This window comes from Orycteropus afer, unplaced genomic scaffold, assembly GCF_000298275.1.
Source record: "Orycteropus afer afer isolate SDZICR_OR568_19922 unplaced genomic scaffold, OryAfe1.0 scaffold00254, whole genome shotgun sequence".
Classification (NCBI taxonomy): domain Eukaryota; kingdom Metazoa; phylum Chordata; class Mammalia; order Tubulidentata; family Orycteropodidae; genus Orycteropus; species Orycteropus afer.
In genome coordinates, this window is record NW_006921841.1 from 3757161 (window position 1) to 3783616 (window position 26456).

Sequence of the window (26456 nt, forward strand, 5' to 3'; positions counted from 1 at the left end):
GGGCTGGCGTGGGATCGGGCAGTGTTTCGTTCTGCTGTGCATGGGGTCGCTATGAGTCGGAAACGACTCGACGGCACTTAACAACAACAACAACATAAAGAATGATGATGGAATCTAGAACAAGATTGCATTATATCTGTAAATCACTTTGGATAATATTGACATTTTCACAATGTTATGTCTTCCTATCTATGAGCATGGTATATTCTTCCATTTATGTAGGTCTCGTTTGGTCTCTGGTAATAGTGTTTTGTAATTTTCTTTGTATACATCTTTTGTATCTTTGGTTAGATTCATCCCTAAGTGTTTCATCTTTTGAATGGCTGTTTTAAATAGTATTATTTTCCTGATTTCCTTTTCAGCATTCTCTTTGTTAATGTGGAGGAATCTAACTAATTTTTCTATGTTGATCTTGTACCCTACCACTTTCCTTAATCTTTCTGTTAGGTCCAGTAGTTTTCTTATTGAGTCTCTGGGGTTTTCTATGTATAAGATCATATCATCTGCAAATGAAGACAGTTACGTCTTCTTTACCAGGTTGCATGCCTTATATTTTCCTTTCTTGCCTTATTAAACTGGATAAAACTTCCAATACAATATTGAAGTGGTGATAAAGGGCAAACCAAATTTGTTTATCATTAACGAAGAGGATGTTTTTAGTCTCTGTCCATTGAGAATAATGTTAGCCATTGATTTTGCATTTATGCTCTTAATTATGTTAAGGAGTTTCACTTCTATTCCTGTTTTGCCAAGGGTTTTTATCAGGAGTTGGTGTTGGATTTTGTTAAATGCCCTTTCTGCATTTATATGATCATTTGACTGTTTTATTTTAGTGATTTTTTTTTTAAAAAAATATTAAACCATCCTTACATACCTAGTATGACTCCCACTTGGTCATGATGCATTATTTATTTATTTTGGATATGTTGTTGTTGGATTCTTTTGGCTAAGATTTTGTTGAAAAATTTTGCGTCTATGTTCCTGAGGCATACTGTCTACTATAGTTTTCTCTTTTAGTGGTGTCTTGTCCTGGTTTTAGTACCAAGGTTATACTTGTTTCATAGAAGGAGTTTGAGAATAGTCCATCCTTTTCTATTTTCTGGAATACTTTGAGCATAACTAGTGTCAGCTTTTCTCTGAATATTTGGTAGAATTCGTCAGTGATGCTGTGTGGGCCAGGACTTTTTATTTGTTGAGAGTTTTTTTATAACCTGTTCAGTTTCTTCTTTTGTGGTGAGTCCATTAAAATTTTCTACCTTAAATTGTGTTAGTTTGGGTAGGTAGTATGTTTTTAGAAATCTATCCCTTTCTTCTATGTTTTCAAATTTGTTGGAGTACAGTTCTTCATAATATTGTTACTATCTTTTTCTTTCAGTTTGTTATGTTGTAATATCACCTACTTCATTTCTTATTCATGTTATTTTTATCTTCTCCTTTTCATATTAGCATTGCCAGTGGTTTGGCACTTTTATTAATCCTTTTAAATAACCAACTTCTAGTCTTGTTAACTCTATTTTTTTTTTTTTTTCTGTTTCATTTATTTCTTCTCTAATCATTATTATAGGAGCTCTTTTCCTTTCTTGTGACGGTAGGCTTTATTTGCTATTCTTTTTCTGATTTTGGGAGATGCTATTGATTTTGGTTCTTTCTTTTTTTATTATTGATATGTTTATTGATAATGCTATAAATTACCTTCTGAGCACAGCTTTTGCTGTGTCACAAAGATTTTAGTAAGTTGTATTTTCATTCTCATTGATTAAGGAATTTATTATTATTATTATTATTATTATTTTACCTAGTATTTTTTTTAGCAGGGTGTTACTCAATTTCCATTTACTTAATTTTTTTCCTTGATCTTGTTGTTTTTCGAGTGAGGAAGCAGAGGCAGGGATCTAGGTAAGGCCAGGGACCCAGGCCATGGCCCTCCCAAGTGACAAGAAAGCCAGGGAAAGCAGACAAAAAGCAGGTTGGGGGTCCAGGACAGAGCAAGGAAGCAGAGGCAGGGATCCAGGTAAGGCGGGGACCCAGGCCATGCCCCTCCCAAGCAGCAGGAAAGCAGAGAAAAAGCAGGTAGGGAGCACCAGGCCAGAGCAAGGAAGCAGAGGCAGGGATCCAGGTAAGGCTCGGATCCAGGCCACTCCCCTCTCAGCGGGGGGGAAAGAGGGAGGGACCTATGTAAGGGCAGGGTGGAGAGGTTTTGAACAGCTAAGGGAAACAAACTTTTCTGTCAGTTTGTCCTACTGTGGTGGCGTGTTGCTGTGAAGCTTGAGGCTGTGCCACTGGTGTCTTAAACCCAGTAAGGTTGCACATGGTACACAGTTTCAACAGCTTACAGACTGGGAAGAACAAAGAGGCCATCCACTTCTCAAAAAACTGGCCAGGGGAGACCTTGTGAATAGCAGAGAAACACTGTCTGATTCATTACTGTTCAACTTTATGAATAGCCCGGAAACATTGTCCGATACAGTGCAGGCAGATAAGCCACTTAGCTCAGAAGGCTCTCAGAATAGGACCAGGAAAGAGCCGCATCATCAGAGTAGAACCAGCCTTAATGATATGGATAAGGTAAAGCTTTCGAGACCTCCATTTGCTGACGTGGCACAACTCAAATTGAGGAGAAACAGCTGCAAACATGCATTAATCATTCGAACATGGAATGTTCGAAGCATGAATCTAGGAAAATTGGAAGTTGTCAGAAATGAAATGCAGCACATAAAGATTGGTAATCCTAAGCATTAGTGAGCTGAAATTGACTGGTTTTGGCCATTTTGAATCAGACCACCATGTGGCCTACTATGTCGGGAATGACAATTTGAAGAGGAATGATGTGGCATTCATCATCACAAAGGTATTTCAAGATCTGTCCTGATACAATGCTGTCAGTGATAGGATTATACCCATACACCTACAAGGAAGACCAGTTAATATGACTATTATTCAAATTTATGCACCAACTACCAAAGCCAAGATGAGGACATTGAAGACTTTTATCAACTTCTGCAGTCAGAAATTGACCGAATATGGAATCAGAATGTGTTAATTATCACTGGTGACTGGATACAAAAGTTGGAAACAAAGAAGACTCACCGGTAGCTAGAAAATTTGGCCTTGGTGACAGAAATGATGCTGGAAATCACATGATAGAATTTTGCAAGACCAGTGACTTACTCATTGCAAATACCTTTTTCCAACAACACAAACAGTGGCTGTACACGTGGACTTCACCAGATGGAATACACAGGAATCCGACTGACTATATCTGAGGTAAGAGGTGATGGAAAAGCTCAATATCTTCAGCCAAAACCAGGCCAGGAGCTGACTGTGGAACAGACCATCAACTGCTCATATGCAAGTTCAACTTGAAGTTAAAGACAGTTAAAACAAGTCCACAAGAGCCAAAATATCTTGAATATATCTCTCCAGAATTTGGAGACCATCTAAAGAATAAATTTGATGCATTGAACACCAATGACTGAAAACCAGAAGAACTGTGGGATGATATCAAGAACATCATCTATGAAGAAAGCAAGAGGTCACTAACAAGACAAGAAAAGAAGAGAAGACCAAAATGGATGCCAGAAGAGACTCTGAAACTTGCCCTTGAGCAGAGAGTAGCTAAAACAAATGGAAGAAATGACAAGATAAAAGAGCTGAACAGAAGATTTCAAAGAGCAGCTTGAGCAGACAAAGCCAGTTACTACAATGAAATGTGCAAAGATTTGGAATTAGAAAAAAAAAGGGAAGAACACGCTTGGCATTTCTCAAGATGAAAGAATTGAAAAAATTTAAGCCTCATGTTGCAATATTAAAAGATTGTGTGGGCAAAATATTGAATGACACAAGAACCATCAAAAGAAGATGGCAGGAATACACAGACACTGTACCAAAAAGAACTGGTAAGTCTTCATCCATTTCAGGAGGTGGCATATGATCAAGAACCAATGGTATTAAGGGAAGAAGTGGAAGCTGCACTGAAGGAACTGGCAAAGAACAAGGCTCCAGGAATTGTTGGCATATCCATTGAGATGTTTCAACAAACAGTTGCCCCACTGGAGGCACTCACTCAGTTATGCCAAGAGATTTGGAAGACAGTTACTTGGCCAACTGACTGAAGGAGATCCATATTTGTACCCATTCCAAAGAAAGGGTGATCCCACGGAATGTGGAAATTATCAAACAATATCATTAATATCGCACACAAGTAAGATTTTACTAAAGATAATTCAAAAACAGTTGCAGCAGTATATTGACAGAGAACTTCAAGAGGTACAAGCTGGATTCAGAAGAGGACGTAGAACAAGGGATATCATAGCTGCTGTCAGATGGATCCTGGCTCAAAGCAAAGAATACTGGGAAGATATTTATTTGTGTTTTATCGACTATGCAAAGGCATTTGATTTTGTAGATCATAACAAACTATGGATGGCATTGAGAAGAATGGTTATTCCAGAACACTTGATTGATTGTGCTCATGAGGAGCACATTGACCAGGAGGCTGTTGTTAGAACAGAACAACGGGACACTGCATGGTTTAAAATCAAGAAGGGAGTGCGTCAGGGTTGCATCTTTTCCCCATACTATTCAATCTGTATGCCAAGCAAATTATCCAAGAAGCTGGACTATGAAGAAGAACGTGGCATCAAGTTTGGAGAAAGAATCATTAACAACCTACGATATGCTGACGACACAGCTTTGCTTGCTGAAAGTGAGGATGACTTGAAGCACTTACTGATGAAGATTGAAGAATACAGTCTGCAGTATGGATTACATCTTAATATAAAGAAAACAAAAATCCTCACAACTGGACCTATAAGCAGCATCACAATAAATGGAGAACAGATTGAAGTTGTCAAAGACCTCACATTGCTTGGTTCTACAATCAATGCCAATGGAAACAGCAGTCAGGACATCAGACGACATATAGCACTGCACAAGTTGGCTGCAGGGGACCTCTTTCAAGTGCTGAGAAGCAAGGATGTCTCCTTGAGGACTAAGGTGCATCTGACACAAGCCATGATATTTTCAGTCTTTTTGTATGCCTGTGAGAGCTGGACAATGAATAAGGAAGACAGAAGAAGAATTGATGCTTTTGAGTTGTGGTGTTGGCAAAGACTGCTGAAAGTACCATGGACTGCTAAAAGAACTAACAGATCTGTCCTGGAGGAAGTGCAGCCAGAATGCTCCTTGAAAGTGAGAATGGCCAGACTTCGTCTCAACTACTTTGGTCATGTTGTCAGAAGGGACCATTCCCTGGAGAAGAATGTTATGCTTGGTAAGGTGGAGGGTCAATGAAAGGAGAAGGCCCTCAACAAGATGGATTGACACAGTGGCTGCGAAAATGGGTTCAAGTATGGCAGGGATCATGGAGTTGGCACGGGACTGGGCAGTGTTTTGTTCTGTTGTGTATAGGGTTGGACACGACTTGATGGCGCTTAGCAACAACAACAACAACAACTTCTTGTTTATTTCTAGGTTGATAGCATTGCAGTCTGAAAAGATGCTTTGTAGTATTTTGACGTTTTTAAACTTATTGAGGCTTGCTTTATGGCCTAACATAGCATCCTGTTGTGGAAACTATTCCATGTACACTGGAAAAGAATGTATATTGTGCTGTTGTTGGCAGAGGGCTCTGTATACATCTTTGAGGTCAAGTTAGTTGACAGTGTTGTTGAGATGTTTTGTGTCTTTGTTGAGTTTTCCAGTTGTTCTGTCCTGTATTGAAAGTGTTTTGTTAAAGTCTCCTAGTATAATTTCAAGGAGATGTGGTGGCACAGTGCCTAAGACATTTGACTACTAACCAGAAGATTGGTGTCAAAGTCATTCATCTTGATGGTGTCCCACACAATTCTTTTCTGATTGTTGCTCCAATATATTAGTATAGAGATGTCTTTAGTTTCACTAATTCTGTCTTCCATTGCTTCAGTTCTACTTCTTTGCCCTTTCAATGAGATCTATTTCTGAAATTGTTGTATTAATCTTCTGAATTTTTATTTGCTGTTTTTGTATGCTTTCTAATTTTCCATTTATTTTGTGAATTTGTTCTTGTTGTTTTCCTGAATAGTTACAGAGGTTTGCCTATGTTTTCTTTGATTTTGTCTATGATTTCCTTAGTGGTGTCTTTGTTTTCCTTGATCTCTTTCTTAATGTGCTGAAAGATCTTAATTATAATTCTTTTGAATTCCTTATCAGTTAATTCTTCCTCCAGTTTATTTTCTGGATCTGTATTTTAGTGACTTGCTTGAGCCTCTGGTGGTGTAATGCATAAGGCATTTGACTGCTAACCAGAAGGTTGGAGGTTCAAACCCACCAGCCACTCTGCAGAAAGAAGACTGGACAATCTGTTTCTGTAAAGATTTATCACCTCAGGGGTCTATGTAGGAGATTCTGGACACAGAGGGAGAACAATGTGGAACAAAACTCAAAATCATTTGGAAAAAAACAAAAAGGGGGTCAGGTTTACAGGTCTGATAGAGCCTAGTGGAATCACTGAGACTATGGCCCCTAGCTGCCCTTCAGGTGTGGAATTGAACCCACACCTGTGGCTTCCAGCCAAGCAAAAGACAGGCATAGGAGTTGAAAATTTACCTGAGGCAGATGCACTCTTTGGAGAGAACACTCATGGGAGAAAGAAGGGCTATTTATGATCAGGGGGCAGAGGTGCATGGAGGGATGTTCACAGGGACAGGTGACTGTCAGAAGGAAGTGGGAGGGGAGCTGTTGCATTGTGGTGAATTGTAGTCAATGTCATGAGACAAAGTGTTTGTGAAGTGCTGTATGGAAAGTGAATTTGCTCTGTAAATTTTCACCCAAATCACAATTTAATATATATATATATATATATATATATATATATATACGTATATACGTATATATGTATATATATATATATATATATATATCACCTCGGAAACCCAAAGGGGGTCACTGTAAGTTGGAATTAACTCAGCGGTAGTGAGTTTGGTTCGGTTTTTTGGTTTGAGCTGTTTTATCCTGTTTTGTGTGTGTGTGTGTGTGAGTGATTTAAAACTGCCATTTGTCTCCAAGACATTGTGGTGTTATTGTATTTATTTGTTGATTGTATACTGATTTGCTTCACCCTGCTTTTTTGTTTTGTTTTGTTTTAATATATCTGGGCAATGAGTCAGGTATGCTACTCTCATTGCTAGTTTGGCAGCACTCGGGTGCTTAGCACCTGTCTCTTGGTAGGTTTGGTAGCAGGTAGGAGTTTGGGCTCAAGTCTCTGCTGGTTATGTTGAGCAGCCGAGGCCAGGCTGGGTGGGTGTTGGCCACTGTTTGTCATTGATCCACTGGTGCTGAAGTGAGTGGTGGCACTGTGATCACACCTCTCTGATCACTGATCACTGGAGTGGATGCCAATGTAGTCCTGGGCAAGTAAAGCTGGTTATCTGGTTCCTGTCCTGATCAGAACACTGAAATGGCTGTGTTGAAATGGCACAGCATGCCAGGTCAGTTGGCAATCTACCACTCCATATATCTCCTTGTTTGCTGTTTTTGTTTAGTTTCTTTTTCTAATCAGTCTTTAATCTACTTCTTTATCCTTTCCTTTGAAGCTCGGAGTTCCAGAATTGTCATCCATATCTGTTTCACTTGGTTTTCTGGGTCTTTATTCTAGAAGTTCCATGTGCTATATCTACCTAGTCTGCTATCTTGGATCCTCACCCTCCAGAAATAGTTCTTTTTTACACTACTTTTTTTGTTGTTTAACTTGTTTTAGACTATCCATTCCTCCATCTTGACTCCCACCTTTCCAAATTAAGTGTGTTTTTTTGTTTTTGTTCAAACACACAGTGAATGAAAGAAGATGGCAAAGGTCACAAGCAAAGTAGGAAGAAGCAAGCAGGAATAGGTGTTTGGATAATAAAGGCATAGAGGAAAAATGAGTAGTCTCAGTATTTCTGCTGTGGTAACTTTATTTTTAGAACCAAAAAAGAACTTGAAACAGTTTTGAGAATCCAATAGGTAGAGTCTTATATTTATAACTTAATAATTTACTAATACTAGATTTCTCCCATTTTGGTATTTCAGAAGTTGCAACGTGTTTTATGTTCTAAAATGTGGATCATGTACAAATTTTACCCAGGATTGTTTCCTCTTCAAAAAAATTCATAGTGTGACAAAAATTGATGGTATCTTAGAATTGAAGAGCACATTCCTCCTTTATATTGTGTATGAGAAAATTGCCAAAATAAAAATAAGGAAGTTCTGGTGTAGAAAAGCTGCAGGATGATAAAGAAGGCAGGGTTTTATCTTGTTGTTGTTGTTATGTGCCGTCGAGTCAAACCCGACTCACAGCGACCCCTCCTTGGGTTTCCGAGGCAGTATCACTATGGAAGTAGGATTGCCCAGCCTTCCTTCCGAGGAGTGGCTGGTGGGTTTGAACCGCCAGCCGTCTGGTTAGCAGGCAAGTATCTTAGCCACTTTGCTAAATGCAGGCTTGGAGACAGCTGTCCTGAATTTTAATGTTGGCTCTGATTCTTAGAAGCTTGTTTGATTTGAGGAACATTTCTTAACTTTTGTCCTTCAGTTTCCTCATCTATACAATAGGGTTGATAGTATGTACCACTAAGCCTCAAGTTGCAATATTGCAACTTACTGTGAGGCTCCTAAGAACTAATATATGTTGAATGCTTGTCAAAGATACTGAAAGACAGTAAATTAAAAAGGTAATACTGTGGAATAGAGTGAAAGAAAATGTTTGACTGGTTCCCTGGGCACTGGGGAAAAGAAAGGGCCCAGTTACAAGGGAATTAGATCATGTCTATTTCGTTTCTTGTGACAAAAGCATTCAGGAATGTGGAGACGCTTCTGATTTTAGAAAAAAGTCTTGTTAATGATACCAGCTACATAATTAAGGTTTCATTTCTGTTTAATGGTGGCATAGTTGAGAAGCCATGTACTTAGGGCCAATATTAATCTTCTCATTAGTGTAACTGGGCCTTTGGAGACAAAATATTCTAATAATTATTTTACATGAGCTAAGGAGATCTACTGGTTTCCAATAAGGTGTAGATTATTCCTCCACTACTAATTTCTGCTCTTCATTTTATCAGAAGTAGGTAGCCATGAATCAGAATCAACAGCAACTGGTTTTTTTTGGGGAGGAGGCAGGTAAGAAAAAAGAAAATAATCACTCTAATAGCCTATTACATTGAAGGGATAATCAATCTATAAGAATAAATATGTTTTAATATCATAGCTGTGTCAGTAGACCTCTAAAAATGAACAAGATCCTTTTAAGACTCAGAAGTTTTCTTCTGTAGTAAAAAGCAAAACTATTGAATATGATATATCCATTCAATTCATTCAAGGTAGGGTTCTCTCTTTTGATTGTGAAATGTTATTGTGTGTTAACAAAAGTATAAATGATGAATTTTTTGGCCACAGCCAGCTACCCAGAGGGAGCGAGTAGTTGGACTGGTGGGCTCAGGACCATGGTCACAGAGGACATCAAGCTCAATTGGCATAACATACTATCCAAAAACATTGTTCCATATCCTACTGTGGTGAGTAGCGACTGGGATCCTAAAAGCTTGCAAGCAGCCATCTAGATGCAATGATAGGGCTCTCCGCATACAAAGCAAAGCATGAAGAAAACCAAAGACATATGGAAACAGTTAGTCCAAGGGATTGGTAGACCATGCGATCCTCAGCCTATATGACCATGAGACCAGAAGAACTAGATGGTGCCTAGCTACCATTGTCAGCCACTCAGAGGGGGATCCGTGTAGAAGATTCTGGATAGAGTGGGAGAACAATGTAGAACAAAACTTAAAAATCATTAAAAAAATAAATAAAGACCAGGTTTGCTGGTCTAATAGAACCTGGTGAGACCCCTGAGACTATGGCTCCTAGCTACCCTTCAGGTCTGGAACTGAAGTCACTCTTATGGCTTCCAGGCAAACAATAGACAGGCGTATGGGGTGAGCATTTACTTCAGGTAGGTACACTACTCAGAATGATCAATAGATACACTCCTTGGAGAGATCAATCATGGGAGAACAGAAGGGCAGTGTTTGTGCAAGGAGACAGCTTGTGGGGGTGGGAATGCATGGGAAGGAAGGACATGGGGAATGTGTAACTATGGGGAGGCAGTGGGTAGAGAGCTGTTACATTGTGGGGAATTGCAGTCAATATCATGAGACAAAATATGTATGAACTGCTGTATGGAAAATGAATTTGCTCTGCAAACATTCACCCAAATCAATAAAAAAAATTTTTAGAAAAAGTATAAATGATGGAATTACAATTACCTGCTTTATTAAGCTCTAAGTTTAAGAAAGAATATGGAAAAATATGTCTAATTGTTGGAGCAAGTAGTTTTGTTTACTTCAGATCCAAAATGATGAGTTGCCCCACAGCATTCTTTAATGCTTCCCCAGTATCTAAAGCTCAGGATCATGACCTTGATCCACATCTGAGGGCAATCAGGTAATGAAATCTCACAAATGTCTGATTATTTGGCAGTTTTTACTATGAGGCAATCCCAACTTTAGCAGAGATTACAAAAATACAATTTTCAACAAAGGGAGTAAAACCTCTAATGGTAATATCCCAAGTCAGGCATCATAACCTATGAGATATGTGGAGTATAAAATGGGGAAATAAGCATTCTTGACTGATTTCTGGTCTGTTAAATCATCATAATACATTTGTAACCATTCCTACATTTTAAAAATCAGGTATTAATCCAAAATGAACGTTTTAAAAGGTTTCTGTAAAAATGTGAATTACTCAGAGAAGGATAGCGATGATGGTGGCACAACATGAAAAATGTCATCAATGTCCCCGAGCTGTAAATGCGGAAGTTGTTATGTTGGTGAATGTCTTGTTGTAAGTTTTCAATAAAAGTAAATAATTCTTTAAAAAAAAAGAAGTGAAATACTCATGATTTGAAGAGTTCAGATGTGGATCATGTTCTGCCCAGGGCCTGTGACTGCTGTCCCCAAGTCACTGACTCCCTGTCATACTATCTATTCCAATCCCTCTGTCCTCTGATCCCTGCTGCTCTTTGATCAGTTTCTCTTTTCATGTGAGCTTCCAGGGAATGTTGTGTCGGGCCTTGACAAACAAAGTACATCTTCAGATTGTCTCCCATATGTGGTCACAGCTGTCTGAATAATGGAGTACCTTCCAGAGACATCCTGGCTAAAATTAAAGTAGCTTTTTCCTTAGTCTGCTACTAAACCCCATGAAGGGTGTCCACAGGTACAGGAAAACAACCAAAACAACCAAATTCCTACTTTAGGGAGGCTAGTGCAGAATGATAAGAGATGTGCTTTCAATGGAGTCTCAGGCAACTCATATTTGTTAGGATTGAATTGAAGGAGATTTCTGTGTTCCTTTTTGAAAATTACTTCAAAAAGAACACATGGCAAGAAAAGCAGACAGAGGATTTTTTCTTGATCTCATGTTATCTTTCCTAAAATAAAAGATTGATTCCCTTTGTATCTACATGCTTGAGCAACCTGCCTGTCACACAGTTGTTGTTAGTTACCTTTGAGTCAACCCCAACTCTTAGGGACCCCATACACAACAGAACAAAATGTTGCCCAGTCCACCTCCATTTTCACGATTGTTGTTATCTGTGTTAGTTAAATTTGTGTGTCAACTTGGCTGGGCCTGGTTGAGTGGCTGGGCGTCTGGCGTCTGGATGTAGTTATTCCCCATGGTGAGATTGGTAATCAACTCTATGGTGGAATGTATTGGAGCAGCTGAGTAGTTGCTTTAGGGATGTGGTCTGCTTCCCGCATATAAGCAGCAGCTTGGGGAACAGTCTCTAGCTTATGGCACACTTGGACTCTGCATGTAGCTGTGTCATTATTCAGCAGCTTGCCATGCTCTGCCGCCTTGGGGATTTATAATGGACTTGAATTAATGGCCTGATGTACGGTTTGGTAACATCAGGACTGTGCCATTTTATTGTCGATCTTGGGCTTGTAGCCTCAGCAGCCAATAGCTGTCTGAGTGAAGAGATGCCTCTAGCTTCACTGGGCTGGGAGCAAGAGGCAGAGCTGAAGCCCAATGTCAAGGGTCTTTCACCCAGCCCCTAGAGCCTGGCACTTTGAACTGGGACTTAAAGCCTCCAAATTGTAAGAATAAACTCCTGTTTGTTCAAGCATCCCATTTGTGGTATATTCCTATCAGAGCGACACTGGGTAACCGGAACAGGACCCTCATGTCCACTGTTGAGGTGTGTATTTTGAATGCCTTCCAACTTAGGAGGCTCATCTTCCAGCACTATGTGGGACAGCATTCTGTCACATAGTTGGCTTTCAATAAATACTGAGGGAGTGAATGAGTACACTGCTAGACTAGAACGGAGGCTTAGCTTTTAGCTTTATCCTGTAACTTAGGGGACTTTGAAGCATATCTATGCCTGGAATAATGTAGTCTCGATATATCCCTCTCTCCCCACCACAGAAGCTTCAGGGAACGTAGTAATGTGCATGAAAATAAGGTGAGGAGGCGCCAGAGCCCATCTTCACTGAACCTTTTAAGAGACTCTAAAGACTCACCCTGCATTGACCATGTATACAGAAATGAGGAAGTGCAGTGTATTCAGGATAACCAGGATGTCTTAGCGATTGCGAGGGGTTTTTTTTGGGGGGTGGGGTGGCAACAGAATACCCAAATGCTCCAGAGGAAGTTCTCTCAGGATATTTCTAGTGAGACTGGCAGGTGAAAGCCCTTGGCATCTGCTGCTCGGGCCAGCATTTCAGGTGTGGTTAATCTTTTGGAGTGTTAAATCCTGGAGCTTGGTCTACTGCTCTGATCATTCTTAATCCAGAGCACTTGCTTTTTCTCCAGTTGGCTATTTCATCAAGAAGATACTTTCTGTTTCTTAAAAATAAACACCAAACTAAAATTAATTAAAAAATAAAATAAACATTGAGGAAAACAGAACCTTGAAATGAAAACCACAGGCTCTTTCAGACCACATGTGCTGTCTTGACTGTGAAAGTACAGAATATATTCAGGCTTATTCCAAGTTTTGGTCTTTGGCACACTTTCTGACATTTAATAAATTGATGTTCTGCTAGAACAGGGTCTTGACTGGTTGGGATGAAGCACACATGCGATTTTGTTTTGCTTTTCTTTTTGAGCAGAGGAAACAAGATATTATATATCAGTCTCTCTGAAAAGATCCTTGGTGCCTTGAGATCTTATTTCCCCTTTTACATAGAACAGAAATTTGGAAGTAAAAAAGGAAGTACAGTGTTTGCAAGATTGTTGGTTCAGAGTCAAAGGTCCTGTTAGAACACTAAGATAAGTCAGGAGGATGCTTGAATGCAGGCTTGTGTTGCCCAGAGATCATTATCTACATACAGTCTGAGAGGAGATTCCCCTCACTCATTCCATCACATTAGGTGAGAGGACGGGGGACCAAAGCACATGTCTGGTGGCTTAATTTTGAACATCATTAGTATTACGTTCTTTGATGTGATTTGGACAGCAGTACTTTGAGATGCCTTATTGTAGAGTCTGACCCAGATGAAATATGACTCATGTCTAACGGGTCCAACACTTGCCTCAATCTCATCTCCTAATACAGTGTGTAGTGGACAGCAGCATGCAATAAATGTTTGCATGTAGGCTAGTGTTACAATGCTGATAAAAATATGGAAGAACCTACCATTAGGTATTTCTTTTGGTAGCTACAGATAAGATTTAACTAAAGGAGGTTTAGTAGACTGAGCTTTACTTTTCCTTTCTTGATACTGATTTTTTTAAAAAACAGAGTCATGAAATCTAGACTGGGTGACAGTTTTTAAAACTACTTTTAAATATAAGTCAAGTAAGTATATTGGCTGTATGGTATTGTATGACTTTTGTGTATTTGTATATAATAATAGTATTAGTCCAACTATTTTGCAACACTTTTTGTCCTTACAAAATTAGGCTGATTTTTTTCTTCCCCATTATAATTCAGCTACTCACCATTCTAAGGAGCTATGGTGGCATAGTGGTTAAAGCTTTCTGCTGCTAACCAAAGGTTGGCGGTTCAAATCTACCAGCTGATTCACAGGAGAAAGATGAGATAGTCTGCTTCTGCAAAGATTTACAGCTTTGAAAACCCTACTCTGCCTGAAAGGGTCACCATGAGTTGGAATTGACTTGGTGGCACTGGATTTGTTTTTCTGAGGGCATTGGGGAGTGCAGGTGGATGTTAGGGTACTCAACATTCTGGCTTAGAAATATATTCAAAATGACCTTCTGTGTTTTAAAATGAATGGGTATGTTTGTAGCAGATCACTATTTGTCTGGTGCTTTTGCTTTGTTTGTTTTGATTTACACAGGGCAAAATTCTCAGGAAAGTAAAGCAAAGCAAAATGAAGGTTGAGGAAAGAAGAGAGACAACTGTATACTCACACAAACCAACAGAGCCAAGAATATCAAAGGAAAGCACAACATGATGCTTTACGTAAAAGTATTAGAAGAAAGGAGCTGTGGTGGCACAATGGTTAAACACCCAGCTGCTAACCAAAAGGTCAGCAGTTCAAACCCACCAGCCAGGATTAAGATGGGACAGTCTGCTTTTGGAAACCATATGGGGCATTTCTACACTGCTCACTAGGATTGCTATCAGTTGGAATTGACCCAAGGCAGTGGATTTAGTTTGGTTTTAGTGGGTAAAACGTTCCCACCTACTTTAATTATTAACTATTGAAACCAGATAGTGGATACAGGAGGTTTCATCATACTAGATGTTCTACAGTTATACATATTTGAAAATTTCCATAATAAAATATTTTTTAAAAACTGAAGCACAAAAGAGAAAATATTGTCATTTATTACATCTGGGTACAGATGTATAGGTGATTACCATAGTTTTCTTTACACTTGATTATGTGTTTGTAATATTAGATAATTAGGACACTGGCATAAAAAGAAGAGCTACCCCTTAAATGGTGATGGGTAAAGTAGATGATACTCTAGCATTACATGTAGCACCTGCCATGTGAGTTCAGGCAATTTCTGTTCCCAGGTGTAGTTCCAGACTAGGTCTACCACCCCCACCCCCACCACCATAGAGTCCATTCTGACTCATACTGGCCTTATGACAGTAGAACTGCGCCATAGGGTTTCTAAGCAGACTGACTCATCTTTCTGCCACAGAGTGGCTGGTGTGTTCAAATCACTCACCTATTGGTTAGCAGCGAATGCTTTAACTACTACACCTCTAGAGTTCCTTTGACTAAGTCTAGGATTCTATAAGTTTATGAAGAATAAGCTTTTTCGACATGTTTTTCCCATCACTCCAGGGAAACCTGGTGAAACTCATGAACTTAATTAAATCAAATGATCGATGTTACAGTAGAGCTGAATTGCCTGACTTGGCCCTCCAGTGTGTGCCACGACCCCTGCCTCCCCACACACTGTTAGATGGATACACTACAAGTCACCAAGTTGATTCCAATTTTGACTTAAATTTTTGATTGGATTGAATGTGATCAGTGACTAGGTTTCATCATAAGCTGTGGTGAAAAGATATTTTGAAGGCCTCTCTAGGATTTTGAGTAGTTAAAGTAATTTAGGCTGGTGTTAAATGCTTTTAAAGTCAAAAAGACTCAACAAGAGTTTATAAATAAGTACACTTCTAATTATGTGCTCAGAATTTTATAAAATCATGCCAGAGTGAAAAGAAATGTAAGACTTAGTTTTACACTGAGAAACTATTAGGAAGAATAAATGATCAGTTCACATAAACTCACTGTGGAGCTACTCACTATGCAGAACATGATGAAGGACCAAATTGTGTAGTATAGACCAGACGTGGGAGCTCTGGTAGCATAGTGCCTAAGGCATTTGACTGCTAACCAAAAGGCTGGCAGTTCAAACCCACCAGCCACACCTTGGAAGGAAGGTTGGGCAGTCTACTTCTTTAGAGATACTGCCTCGTAAACCCAAGGAGAGGTCTCTATGAGTCTGATCTGACCCAACGGCACTGAGTGAGATCAGACATGCTTTGATTGAAACACAGAAAGACAGCCAGTAGAAAAGGAGAAGAGACTGGCATAATATAAGAAGGAAGGAGTGGGAACTGGTCATGAAAGTTGGGTAGGTTTATTATAGGCAGAGGTGAGTGGGAGATAAGTGCAGTGGGAGGCGCATGTTGATGTTGGAAAGGAGAATGGAAAAAATTTCATTAAGAAGGATAGAGGTAATGATTGTAGGTCTCAGGGGAACAGAAAATAAAGGTTCAAAAGCAGAAGTGGAATGCTAAGCTTTTAAGAAGACATTAAGACCCAATTCCCTTGAGACTAGAAAGAAGAAAAGAAGGAAAGAAGTAAGAGGGAAGATATAATATTGTGTAATGCAAAAGAAAGGATATTAGGGAGCTTATGCAAGATAGCCTCAACTCAGAGGAGTTCTGTAGAAGATCCTGGATAAAGTGGGAGAACAATGTGGAACAAAACTCAAAATCATTTGGGGGAAAAAAAAATGGACCAGGTTTGCTGGTCTGATAGAGCCTGATGGAACCACTGAGTTATGACCCCTAGCTGCCCTTCAGATCTGGAATTGGACCCACACCTGTGGCTTCCAGCCAAACAAAAGACAGGCATATGAGTTGAACATTTACCTGAAGTAGATACACTCCTTGGAGAGAACAATCATGGGAGAAAGAAGGGCTGTTTATGCACAGGGAGACAGCTCAGGGGGTAGGAGTTCATGGAGGGATGGACACAAGGAAGAGGTCACTATGAGGAGGAAGTGGGAGGGGAGCTGTTGCATTGGGGTAAATTGTAGTTGATGTCATGAGACAATGTGTGTGTGAACTGCTGTATGGAAAGTGAATTTACTCTGTAAACTTTTCACCCAAATCACAATTTAAAAAAAAAAAAAAAAAGGGAGTCACTATGAATCAGAATCAACTAGACAGCAACTAATAACAACGTAACAGGGCATTTGCCTGATGCATTTTACTTCCCTCTGACATTTTAAAGAGGAAGGTAACAAAATTATTAACAATTTTGAAATATAAGTAATATTTAGAAAGAATAGACCTTTACCTACTTGAATAAGTTAACCTATGCTTTAAAAGTATGTAACTGTTCCATTAGTGACACTTAACTTTTGCTTTATTTTCCTTTAGTGGCTTAGTGTTTTAAAATAATAAACCTTGAGCATGATGCACTCTTATAAATATCAGTACAGTGTTAAGAAACTTAAGTATGCTCATGATTAATTTTCAGTACTTGTTTTTATTTTGGGATAATCTTGGAAAATGTCTCATTTCTACATCAGATGGAGTAGCCTGGGGAGAAACACGGCTTTATCTTGCTATTTTCCTTCAGTCAGGAGAAAGGCAAGTTTTGTTTCTTGTCCTCACTGAGCAGAAAACTTTTCTGTCTAATGAAGTATGTTGTTGTTGTTGTTGTTGTTATGTGCCGTCAAGTCGGCCCCGACTCATAGCGACCCCTCCTTGGGTTTCCGAGGCAGTATCACTACGGAAGTAGGATTGCCCAACCTTCCTTCCGAGGAGTGGCTAGTGGGTTTGAACCACCATATATGTTTTGTTTATAAAACGTTGCTTGTATGGAGTTTTTAAAACAGCTGTTAATGTTCATAATAAAAATGAGAACTTTAAAGTAGTACAGGGCCAGGCTCAGAACTTACTGAGACTGAGAACATGCATTATACATCCTGGCTCTTTTCCAAAAACCTGACCTCCAGAAGTTATTTAAATTTCATTTTCCTGGTAGTCCCCAGAGAAGATAATCATCCAGTTCATTCCAGCAGACTTTCTACAATACTTATAATTTGATTCTGGACACTGCACTTAGTACCATGAACAGAATTATGCTATGATAATTGTGCAGGCATGTTGTCAAGTAGTTTATGTTAAAAATTTCATCCACTCTAAATACACATTGCACACTTACTGAATTAGCTTCTGCTTCTTTTGTGGTCTTTTGGAAAATGTATCCAGGGATAATGAATCTAAATTTTTCAAAGAAATATCCTGGAATTTTATCATTAAACTTTGTCTGTTTTTTCCTCCCAACACATAACTTTGTTATTTCCAGAATTGATACTGGAAAATGCATTAATTAGAGAGGTAAGACAATAATACCAGTTAATTATGAAAATAAATAAACAAGTGTCCCATCAGATATGCCCTGGGGATTAAAAATGTATATTTTGTATCTTCTCTGGTTCTAAATCTGAAGGCATTATTTGCTTTTTCAGATGAACTCTGAATAGCCCCATTTAACCATGTTGGACACCAACTGGCTTTTATTTCCATTGTATTTGAATGAGGAATCAGGAAATTCTGTTAGGATTACATATTGTGGTTATGAACTACTTAATGAGATAACAAGAGAACATATCACATATACTACTGTATTTCAAAATGATGTTTTTATGTTTTCACTCTCTAGGAACCTTTTCATGTGTCGTCTTAATGACTTGCAGATATAGGACAGCTGAGAAAAAATTCTGCATTTCATTTTCCAATTTGTACTCCCTTTGACATTTATAAGGTTCTCTGGTAGCAGAATACCTAAGACATCTGACTGCTAACCAGAAGGCTGGTGGTTCACACCCACCAGCCCCTCCATAGAAGCAAGACTGGGCGATCTACTTCCATAAAGAGTTAGTGCCTTGGAAACCCAGTGGGTGTCACTATGAGTCGGAATTGACTCGGTGGCTGTGTTTGGTTTTGGTGTTGGCATTTACACCACGCATAAACAGCCAGTTGCCCTTGAGTGAACTGTTACTCATAGTAGCCCCATGTGTATCAGAATACAACTGCACTCCACAGGGTTTTCAGTGGCTGATTTTTTTTTTTTAAATATATCACCGGGGCTTTTTTCTGAGGCACCCCTGAGTGGACTTGAACCTCCAACCTTTTAACCATTTGCACCGTCCAGGAACCCCATTCCAGGCATAAATATACCCAAATTTGATCAAAGAGAGATATGAAGGATGGAAAAAAGAGTGAGCATCCGTATATAAACACTGGGTCAGATGCTGTCAAGATTGCAAGACAGTACTGGTTTATAGGCTACCCAGAAGCTTCACGTAACATTATATGAACAAGTAAACTCACAAGAAGTTAATGCACTCAAGAAAGAAAGTGATAAAACACTGAGAAGCACAGCCAGTCATTGCTATCAGGGGAAGTCATTGTGGACTGGAGTGTTTTAAGTTTTAGGGGGAAGAAAGACAGCCTTCAAAGACATAGGGAAGCCTTGTCCTGTGATTTGGAGACTTAGACAGAAAGAAGCCTATGGTGTGAGCTGCCCCTGCGGTCTCCCATTTAAGGGCAGGCACTGACACCTCTGGCTATGGAACTCCGGGGAAGAGAGGAGGAAGAAGGGTGGGACAGGTCATCTCCCCCACCACTCCCAGCACACACATACTCTGAAGTAATGGTACTGAACTTTTGGGGAAAATAAGAATGGTGTACCCTGGACACATTCTTGCATATCTTTGCATATGCATCTGTTGTCAGTGAAGAATATCAGAGCCACTGTTCCTTGTGGGTCATTATTTGCTTCTTCATAAGAAATTGTCTCGTAACAATCGTAGGAGAAAGAAGGGCTGCTTATGCACAGGGAGACAGCTCAGGGGGCAGGAGGCCATGGAGGGATGGACACTGGGAAGAGGTAACTGTGGGGAGAAGGTGGGAGGGGAGCTGTTGCATTGTGGTAAACCATGGTCAATGTCATGAGACAAAAGTGTATGTGAACTGCTGTATGGAAAGTGAATTTGCTCTGTAAATCTTCACCCAAATCACAATTTTAAAAAAAAAGAAAAAGAAAAGAAAAGAAATTGCCTCATTTGTTGAAAAAATTCCTAGATGACTAATCTGCCTGTCTTACCTATTTGAGATAAATGAACCAAATTGTATTCTCATATTTGTTTTAATGCCAGTGACAGCTGTGTTCAGTTCAGGTTCCTTGGATTTCAAAACATAGGCAATTATCATTTACTCATAGTTCATCAGTTTTAAAGACAGTTAGCCTTACACATATTATTTTCTTTTTCAGACAAATGGACACCTACCTGGGAATGGAGATGTGTATCAAGAAAGGCTTTCACGTTTAGAAAATGATAAAGAATCCCTTGTCCTTCAGGTAAGTGAGTTTTAAATGTTGATTTTTCCTAATGGCATGCTAACAAGGATTTTATTTTACATAGAGATGGCTTCCAGAAACCAGACTGCTAACAGAACTAAGTGCAGTAGGCCATCTTTACACAATGGGGAGTGGGTGGGACTGTGGCAGAATGAAATTGTATACACCTAGTCTAAAGGGACCCCAGTCAGCCTCAGTTCTTAAGCGGCTATTCTGAATACAGGTATGTCATCTGATCTGATTTTTAATATTAGGAAATCAGGTTTTTAGGACGTCAATCACAACTGGCATAACATACTACACAAAAACATCGTTCAGCACCCTACTCTGGTGAGTAGTGGCTGGGATCTTAAAAGCTTATGAGCAGCCATCTAAGCTATAACTACTGATATTTCTTCATTTGGTGCAAAGAAGAGTGAAAAAAATCAAAGGCACGTGGAAACAATTAGTCCAAGGGATTAGTGGACCATGGGAATCTCAGCCTACATGACCCTGAGGGCAGAAGAACTAGATGGTGCCTGGCTACCAGTACCAACCATGGAATGGGATAAAAATTGAAGATCTTGGATAGAGGGGGAGAGAAGTGTGAAACAAAACACAAAATCATAAAAAATGCCAGGCTTACTGGTCTGATAGAGAATGGTGAAACCCCTGAATCTATGGTCCCAAGTCACCCTTTGAGCCTGAATTGACTCACTCCTATGGCTTAACCTTTAGCCAAACAGTAAATAGATAGGCCTACGAGGTAAACAGTTACACCAGGTAAGTGCACACCTTAGTACAATCACCCTTGGGAGATCAGGAGAGCAGCATTTGCACAGGGAGAAAATTCAATGGGCAGGAATGCATAGGAAAGAGGAACACAGGGAAAAGGTAACTACAGAGAGGAAGTGGGAAGAGAGCTGTTACATTGTAGGGATTGTGATAAATGTCATGAAACAAATTGTGTTATGAACTGTTGAGTGGAAAACAAATGTGCTCTGTAAACTTTCACCCATATCACAATAAAAAGTTTTTTGAAAATCAGGTTTTTATAAAAATACATACATACTTTTTGATTTTTCATTTTTTTCAAATGATACTGTAGACCAAACAGAATACTACTGAGAATGAAATCTTGCTTATAGGCTAAATTTGAGAGTCTGTTTTAAATTTTTGACAAATATTTTCACTTTGATATTTTGAGATACATGAACTAAACTATAGCTGGTAGTAGATTGGTGATCTTTAGAGGAAAAACTCACAGTGATTTTCAGTAAATACCAAAGATTAAGAGCTAACCCGGGGGTTCCGCATGGACTACTGTTGTTATTGTTATTGTTATTGTTATGTGCCGTCAAGTCGGACCCGACTCATAAGCGACTCCTCCTTGGGTTTCCGAAGCAGTATCACTACGGAAGTAGATTGCCCCATCTTCCTTCTGAAGAGTGGCTGGTGGGTTTGAACCGCCAGACTTCTGGTTAGCAGTCAAGTGCCTTAGGCACCTTGCTACCAGAGCTCCCTACTAGAGTATGATAAGTTATACCTTGACCTTGGACAGATTTTCTTTTCTTTCTTATTTTTTTAAATTGTGATTTTGGTGGAGGTTTATAGAGCGGATTGGCTGCCATTCAATAGTCTGTACACATTCTGCTTTGTTACATTGACTGCAGTCCCCACACTGCAGCAGTGTTCTTCCCTTTTTTACTCCTTCCCATCTACTTTTGCCTTCCTAGCTCTACCCCTGGATCGACAGATGCTGTCCTCTTGATCCCATATGCTTGATTGTTCTGATGAGTACATGCCTTCCTGATATTCCTGTTCACGTTACACGCTTGTTTGTTGTCTGGCTGCCAGTTGAGTCATGGGGGTTAAGTTCAGTTCCTAGCTTGAAGGGTGTCTAAAGGCCATAGTCTCGGGGGTTCCGTCAGTCTTCATCAGACCTGTCAGCCTGGTCTTTTTTATGATTTTGAGTTTTCTTGAGCAGATTTTTGTAAACAGTTTGATCTTAAAAGATTTCATGGGATTTGAGTTTCCTGGGTCTCTTTCTTTATTCTTCTTAAAGTAGGAAATTTGAACAGCCCTTGATAATTTCTGTTTTAAGTATTAACTTCATTTCCTCTCAACTTCCAATATTATAACCTGCCAAGAAGATAATTTGTATACACACTGAAGAGGAATCCTTTAGTTGAAAAAGCAGTGTAAATAAGAATGTGAAGGACTGCTGCCTTTTCATTAACTGTCAGAGTTTTTGTTTTCAACCAAATGAATGGCTAGATTATTCTAATTTTTGTTCTATTTAAAGAAATAAAGTATGGAGTGGAGATCCAGAATTCTTTCTCACTGCAGTATTTTGCTCTAAATGCAGGTCAGTGTGTTAACAGACCAGGTAGAGGCTCAGGGAGAGAAGATTCGAGATTTGGAGTTTTGTCTTGAAGAGCACAGAGAGAAGTTGAATGCCACAGAAGAAATGCTGCAGCAGGTATGTACAGAAGCAGGAACCAAGGTGGTGTTTCTGCTGAACTATTTAACATGCTGTGTTTATATGTTGTGTTAGCTCTGAAGGAGTGGTGGATTTTGTGATTCACTTAGACTGGCAAGTGTTAAGTGAAAATCGAGAGTAGCACTGTCTCAGAACTGCTACTCTGGGTGCATACAACATCAAGTGTTTGTGGGATTAGGATTTGAAATAAAATATTAATAGGGCTGTGAGTAATTTTAATCATTTTTCTTTAAGCTTTCCTATGGTTTTCTTTCAATCAGAAGTACATATATTTTATATTTAGGAAAAAATATTAGTGTCATATAGGACTTCTTTTTTTTTTTTTCTTTTAGGTCAATGCATTTCTTTTTTTTTTTTTTTTTTTTCAGTGTTCCCTCCTCTCCCCTCCCACCCCTGGCAACTAACAGAAAGTTTTCCTCCATATATAAACCTTTCCTTGACCCTCCACAGCAATGAACTAATACTGTATTTGTCCTTCTGTGATTGACTTATTTCACTCAGCATAATGTCCTCTAAGTTCATCCATATTATGCAGTGTTTTGCAGACTGTACATTATTCTTTATTGCTGCATAGCATTAATTATCAGCAAATATGAATTTGTTGCTGTCATTTTTGTTGTTGATTTCTTTGTTCCATATAATTTTCTGTGCTGAGCTTGTTTTGTTTATGAATCATGTTATCACTTCCTTCGTTGCTATTGTTTTAGTATTTGCTAAATATTTGTGCTGGTCCTCCTTTTTATTTTGATTTGAAGGGTTATCATTTTTCTTTGAGGTTACCCTGTGATTTATAGTTTTCTTCCCAAGTTTAGAACAGTCTGTTCTATCTTGTAGTTGTCTTGACTTCCCTACTGTCTAGAAGTTCTGTAACAACACAGTTTTTTCCCTCTTTTTGGTTTGTAGTTGTCCTCCTTTGTCAAATGATGTATCGGGTTCCCTGTTTACAATCTTGTAGAGTTTTTTACTTTGGATACTTCCATAGCTGGGTTGGTTTCTGGGTTATGTCATCATGTGTATTAATGGTCAGTTGTTGTTTGCTGTTGTTGGTTCTCTGTCCAAGGGACTCCCTTTAGCATCTCTTGTAAGATTGGTCTGATTTTAATAAATTCCCTTAATTTCTGCTTATCTGGAAATGTCCTAATTTCACCATCATATTTGAAGGGACAGTTTTGGTGGGTACGTAATTCTTGGTTGGAAATTTTTCTCTTTCAGGGTCTTCTCACCTGCATGGTTTCTGCCAAGAAATCCAAGCTTAGTCTTAGGGTTACCCCTTGTAGGTAACTTTTTGTTTTTGCCATGCTGCTTTAAGGATGCTTTCTTTCTTTGTCTTTGGTTTTGGTGAGTTTGATGATGATATGTCTTGGTGATTTTCTTTTGAAGTCTGTCCTGTTTGGGGTTCGTTGGACTACCTGAATGGATATATTCTCATCTTTCATCATACCAGGAAAATTCTCTTCCAACAAATCTTCGACAGTTTTCTCTGTGGTTTTATTTGTTTCTTCCTGTTCTGGAATTCCAATGGCATGTAGGTTATTCCTTTTGATGGTATCCCACATGAACCTTAGGCTTTCTTCATTTTGTTTTGATCTTTTTTTCTGATTGATCCCTTTCCAAAGAAATATTCAGGTATTTGCCTTCAGTCTCACTAATTCTGTCTTCCATTGATTCACTTCTACTCCTTTGCCTGTTCAGTGTCTTACCTATTTCTGAAAATTTAGTATTTGTCTTCTGGATTTCTGTATGTAGATTTTGTGTCATTTCTGATTTTTCATTTATTTTTGTCATTTTGTTCTTGTATTGTCTTTTGAAATTGTTCTAGAGTTTTCTCTGTGTTTTCCTCAATTTTGTCAGTGTTTTCCTTGATCTGCCTCTCAATTCGTTGAAGATAACCTAAATATAATTCTTTTGAATTCTTTATCAGGGAGTTCCAATGCTGCATCTTCCTCAAGGATGTGTTTTGGTTCTGTATACTGTTCCCTTGGTTCTCCTGCTTTATCTTGCTTCCTTGTGTAGACTGTGATGCTCTGTTGTCTCTGAGGCATTGTGACCTTTTGTGTTTATATTCAATCGGTGATTGTACGTTGGAGTGACTTGCCCATGATTTTCATTTTCATTGTTTTATTTGTATGTTATCTATGTAAGCAGGGTACTGTGCTGTGCTCCTCTATTCAGTAGTTGACAGCACTTATACACTCACCACCTGTCTGTCTCCTTTCCTGTTGTCAGTGTCTCATATGTCCCTGCCATCCGTGGCAAACAAAGCCCATTCTTAGATCCTAGGAATCCTAATGAGAATGCTGTCACTTTAAGATCCAAAATGGCTGTGCCCTTGGTCACTTTAAATATCCAAAATGGCCACCACTTATAAACAATCAAAATGGCTGCGCCCTCCGGAAAGCAAAAAGTCAACAGCTGAGGTTGTCTCCCTCCTTGCTGTTTCCCTTCCTTGTCACAGGCTACCAGTGCTGTTGTCCCTGCAGCCCTTGGCAACAGGGCTGATCTTGAGGTCGATTCTCACGTCTCAACACCACTTGGAAATATTCAGGCTGTTGGTCCCATCAGAATAGCTGGCAGTTCACCGCTCCGACTGTCTCTGTACTCACTGTTTTCGTTCAGGTTTTTCCACTAATTGTTGGTGCCTAATCCACTTTTGTATACTTCCTTTCAAAGCTCAGGGCTCCAGGGTTATCTTCTGTATCTCTGTCAATTGGTTTCTCTTTTCTTTGTTGAGGAGGGTCTGTGTGGCTTGTCTGCCTATTCCTCCATCTTACCAGAAGTCACATATGACTTTTTATTGGGAAAAAACTCTTAATATACAGACACACATACATATGGATATAGATATTGTACTCATATCTGAAAGGCTTCATAATATAATGTGGTACAAACAGTTTGCAGACAGCTAAATCTAAAGGTTGGTGGTTTGAACCCTCTCAGTAGCTCTACAGAAGAAAAGCCTGGTGAACTGCTTCAGTAAAGATTACAGCCAAGAAAACCCTATGGAGCAGTTCTTTTCTGTAACACACAGGGTTGCCATGAGTCAAGGGTCTCCTGACAGCAGCTGACAACAGTAATGAGTGCAAACTGGGATGAGACCACCTAGGTTTGAATCCCTGCTCTGCCATTTACTTGCTGTGTGACTTTTAGCAAATTCTTATTAACTTTCTGTTCCTCAGCTTCCTCATCTGTTAAAGGGGGATGATAAAAATTTCTACCTAATAAGATTATTGCAGGAGCTCTGGTGGTGTAGTGCCTGAAGCAGTTGACTGCTAGCCAGAAGGCTGGCAGTTCAAACCCACCAGCCACTCCTTGGAAGGAGGATGGGACAATCTACTTCCATAGAGATAACCGCCTTGGAAACCCAAGGAGGGGTTACTGTGAGTGAAATCAACTCAACACCAATGAGTTTGGTTTTGGTTTTTAAGATTATTGTGAGATTCAGCCACTCCCTATATGCCAGAACAGTGCCTGGCACGTTGTTGTTGTTGTTGGGTGCCGTCAAGTTGTGTACAACTCATAGCAACCCTATGCACAGCAGAATGAAATACTGCCTGGTCCCGCGCCAACTCCATGATCCTTGTTATACTTGAGGCCATCGTAGCAGCCACTGTGTCAATCTATCTCATTGAAGGCCTTCCTCTCTTTTGTCAACCCTACCCCTTACCAAGCATGACATCTTTCTCCAGGGAATGATCCCTTCTGAGAACATGACCAAAGTAGGTGAAACAAGTCTGGCCATTCTCGCTTCCAAGGAGCATTCTGGCTGCGCTTCCTTCAGGACAGATCTGTTAGTTCTTTTAGCAGTCCATGGTACTTTCAGCATTCTTCACCAGCACCACAACTCAAAAGCATCAATTCTTCTTCAG

General features: G+C 39.4%; 1 protein-coding gene across 1 annotated transcript in view; it reads left to right on the plus strand.

The window, feature by feature from the left end:
• PPFIBP1 (PPFIA binding protein 1) overlaps positions 1-26456 on the plus strand; it is a 115028-nt gene that overhangs the window by 29055 nt on the left and 59517 nt on the right. The window contains exons 3-4 of the mRNA XM_007949786.1: positions 20022-20108; positions 22456-22569. Of these exons, the coding sequence (XP_007947977.1) occupies positions 20022-20108; positions 22456-22569 (201 nt within the window). The remainder of the gene's footprint in view (positions 1-20021; positions 20109-22455; positions 22570-26456) is intronic.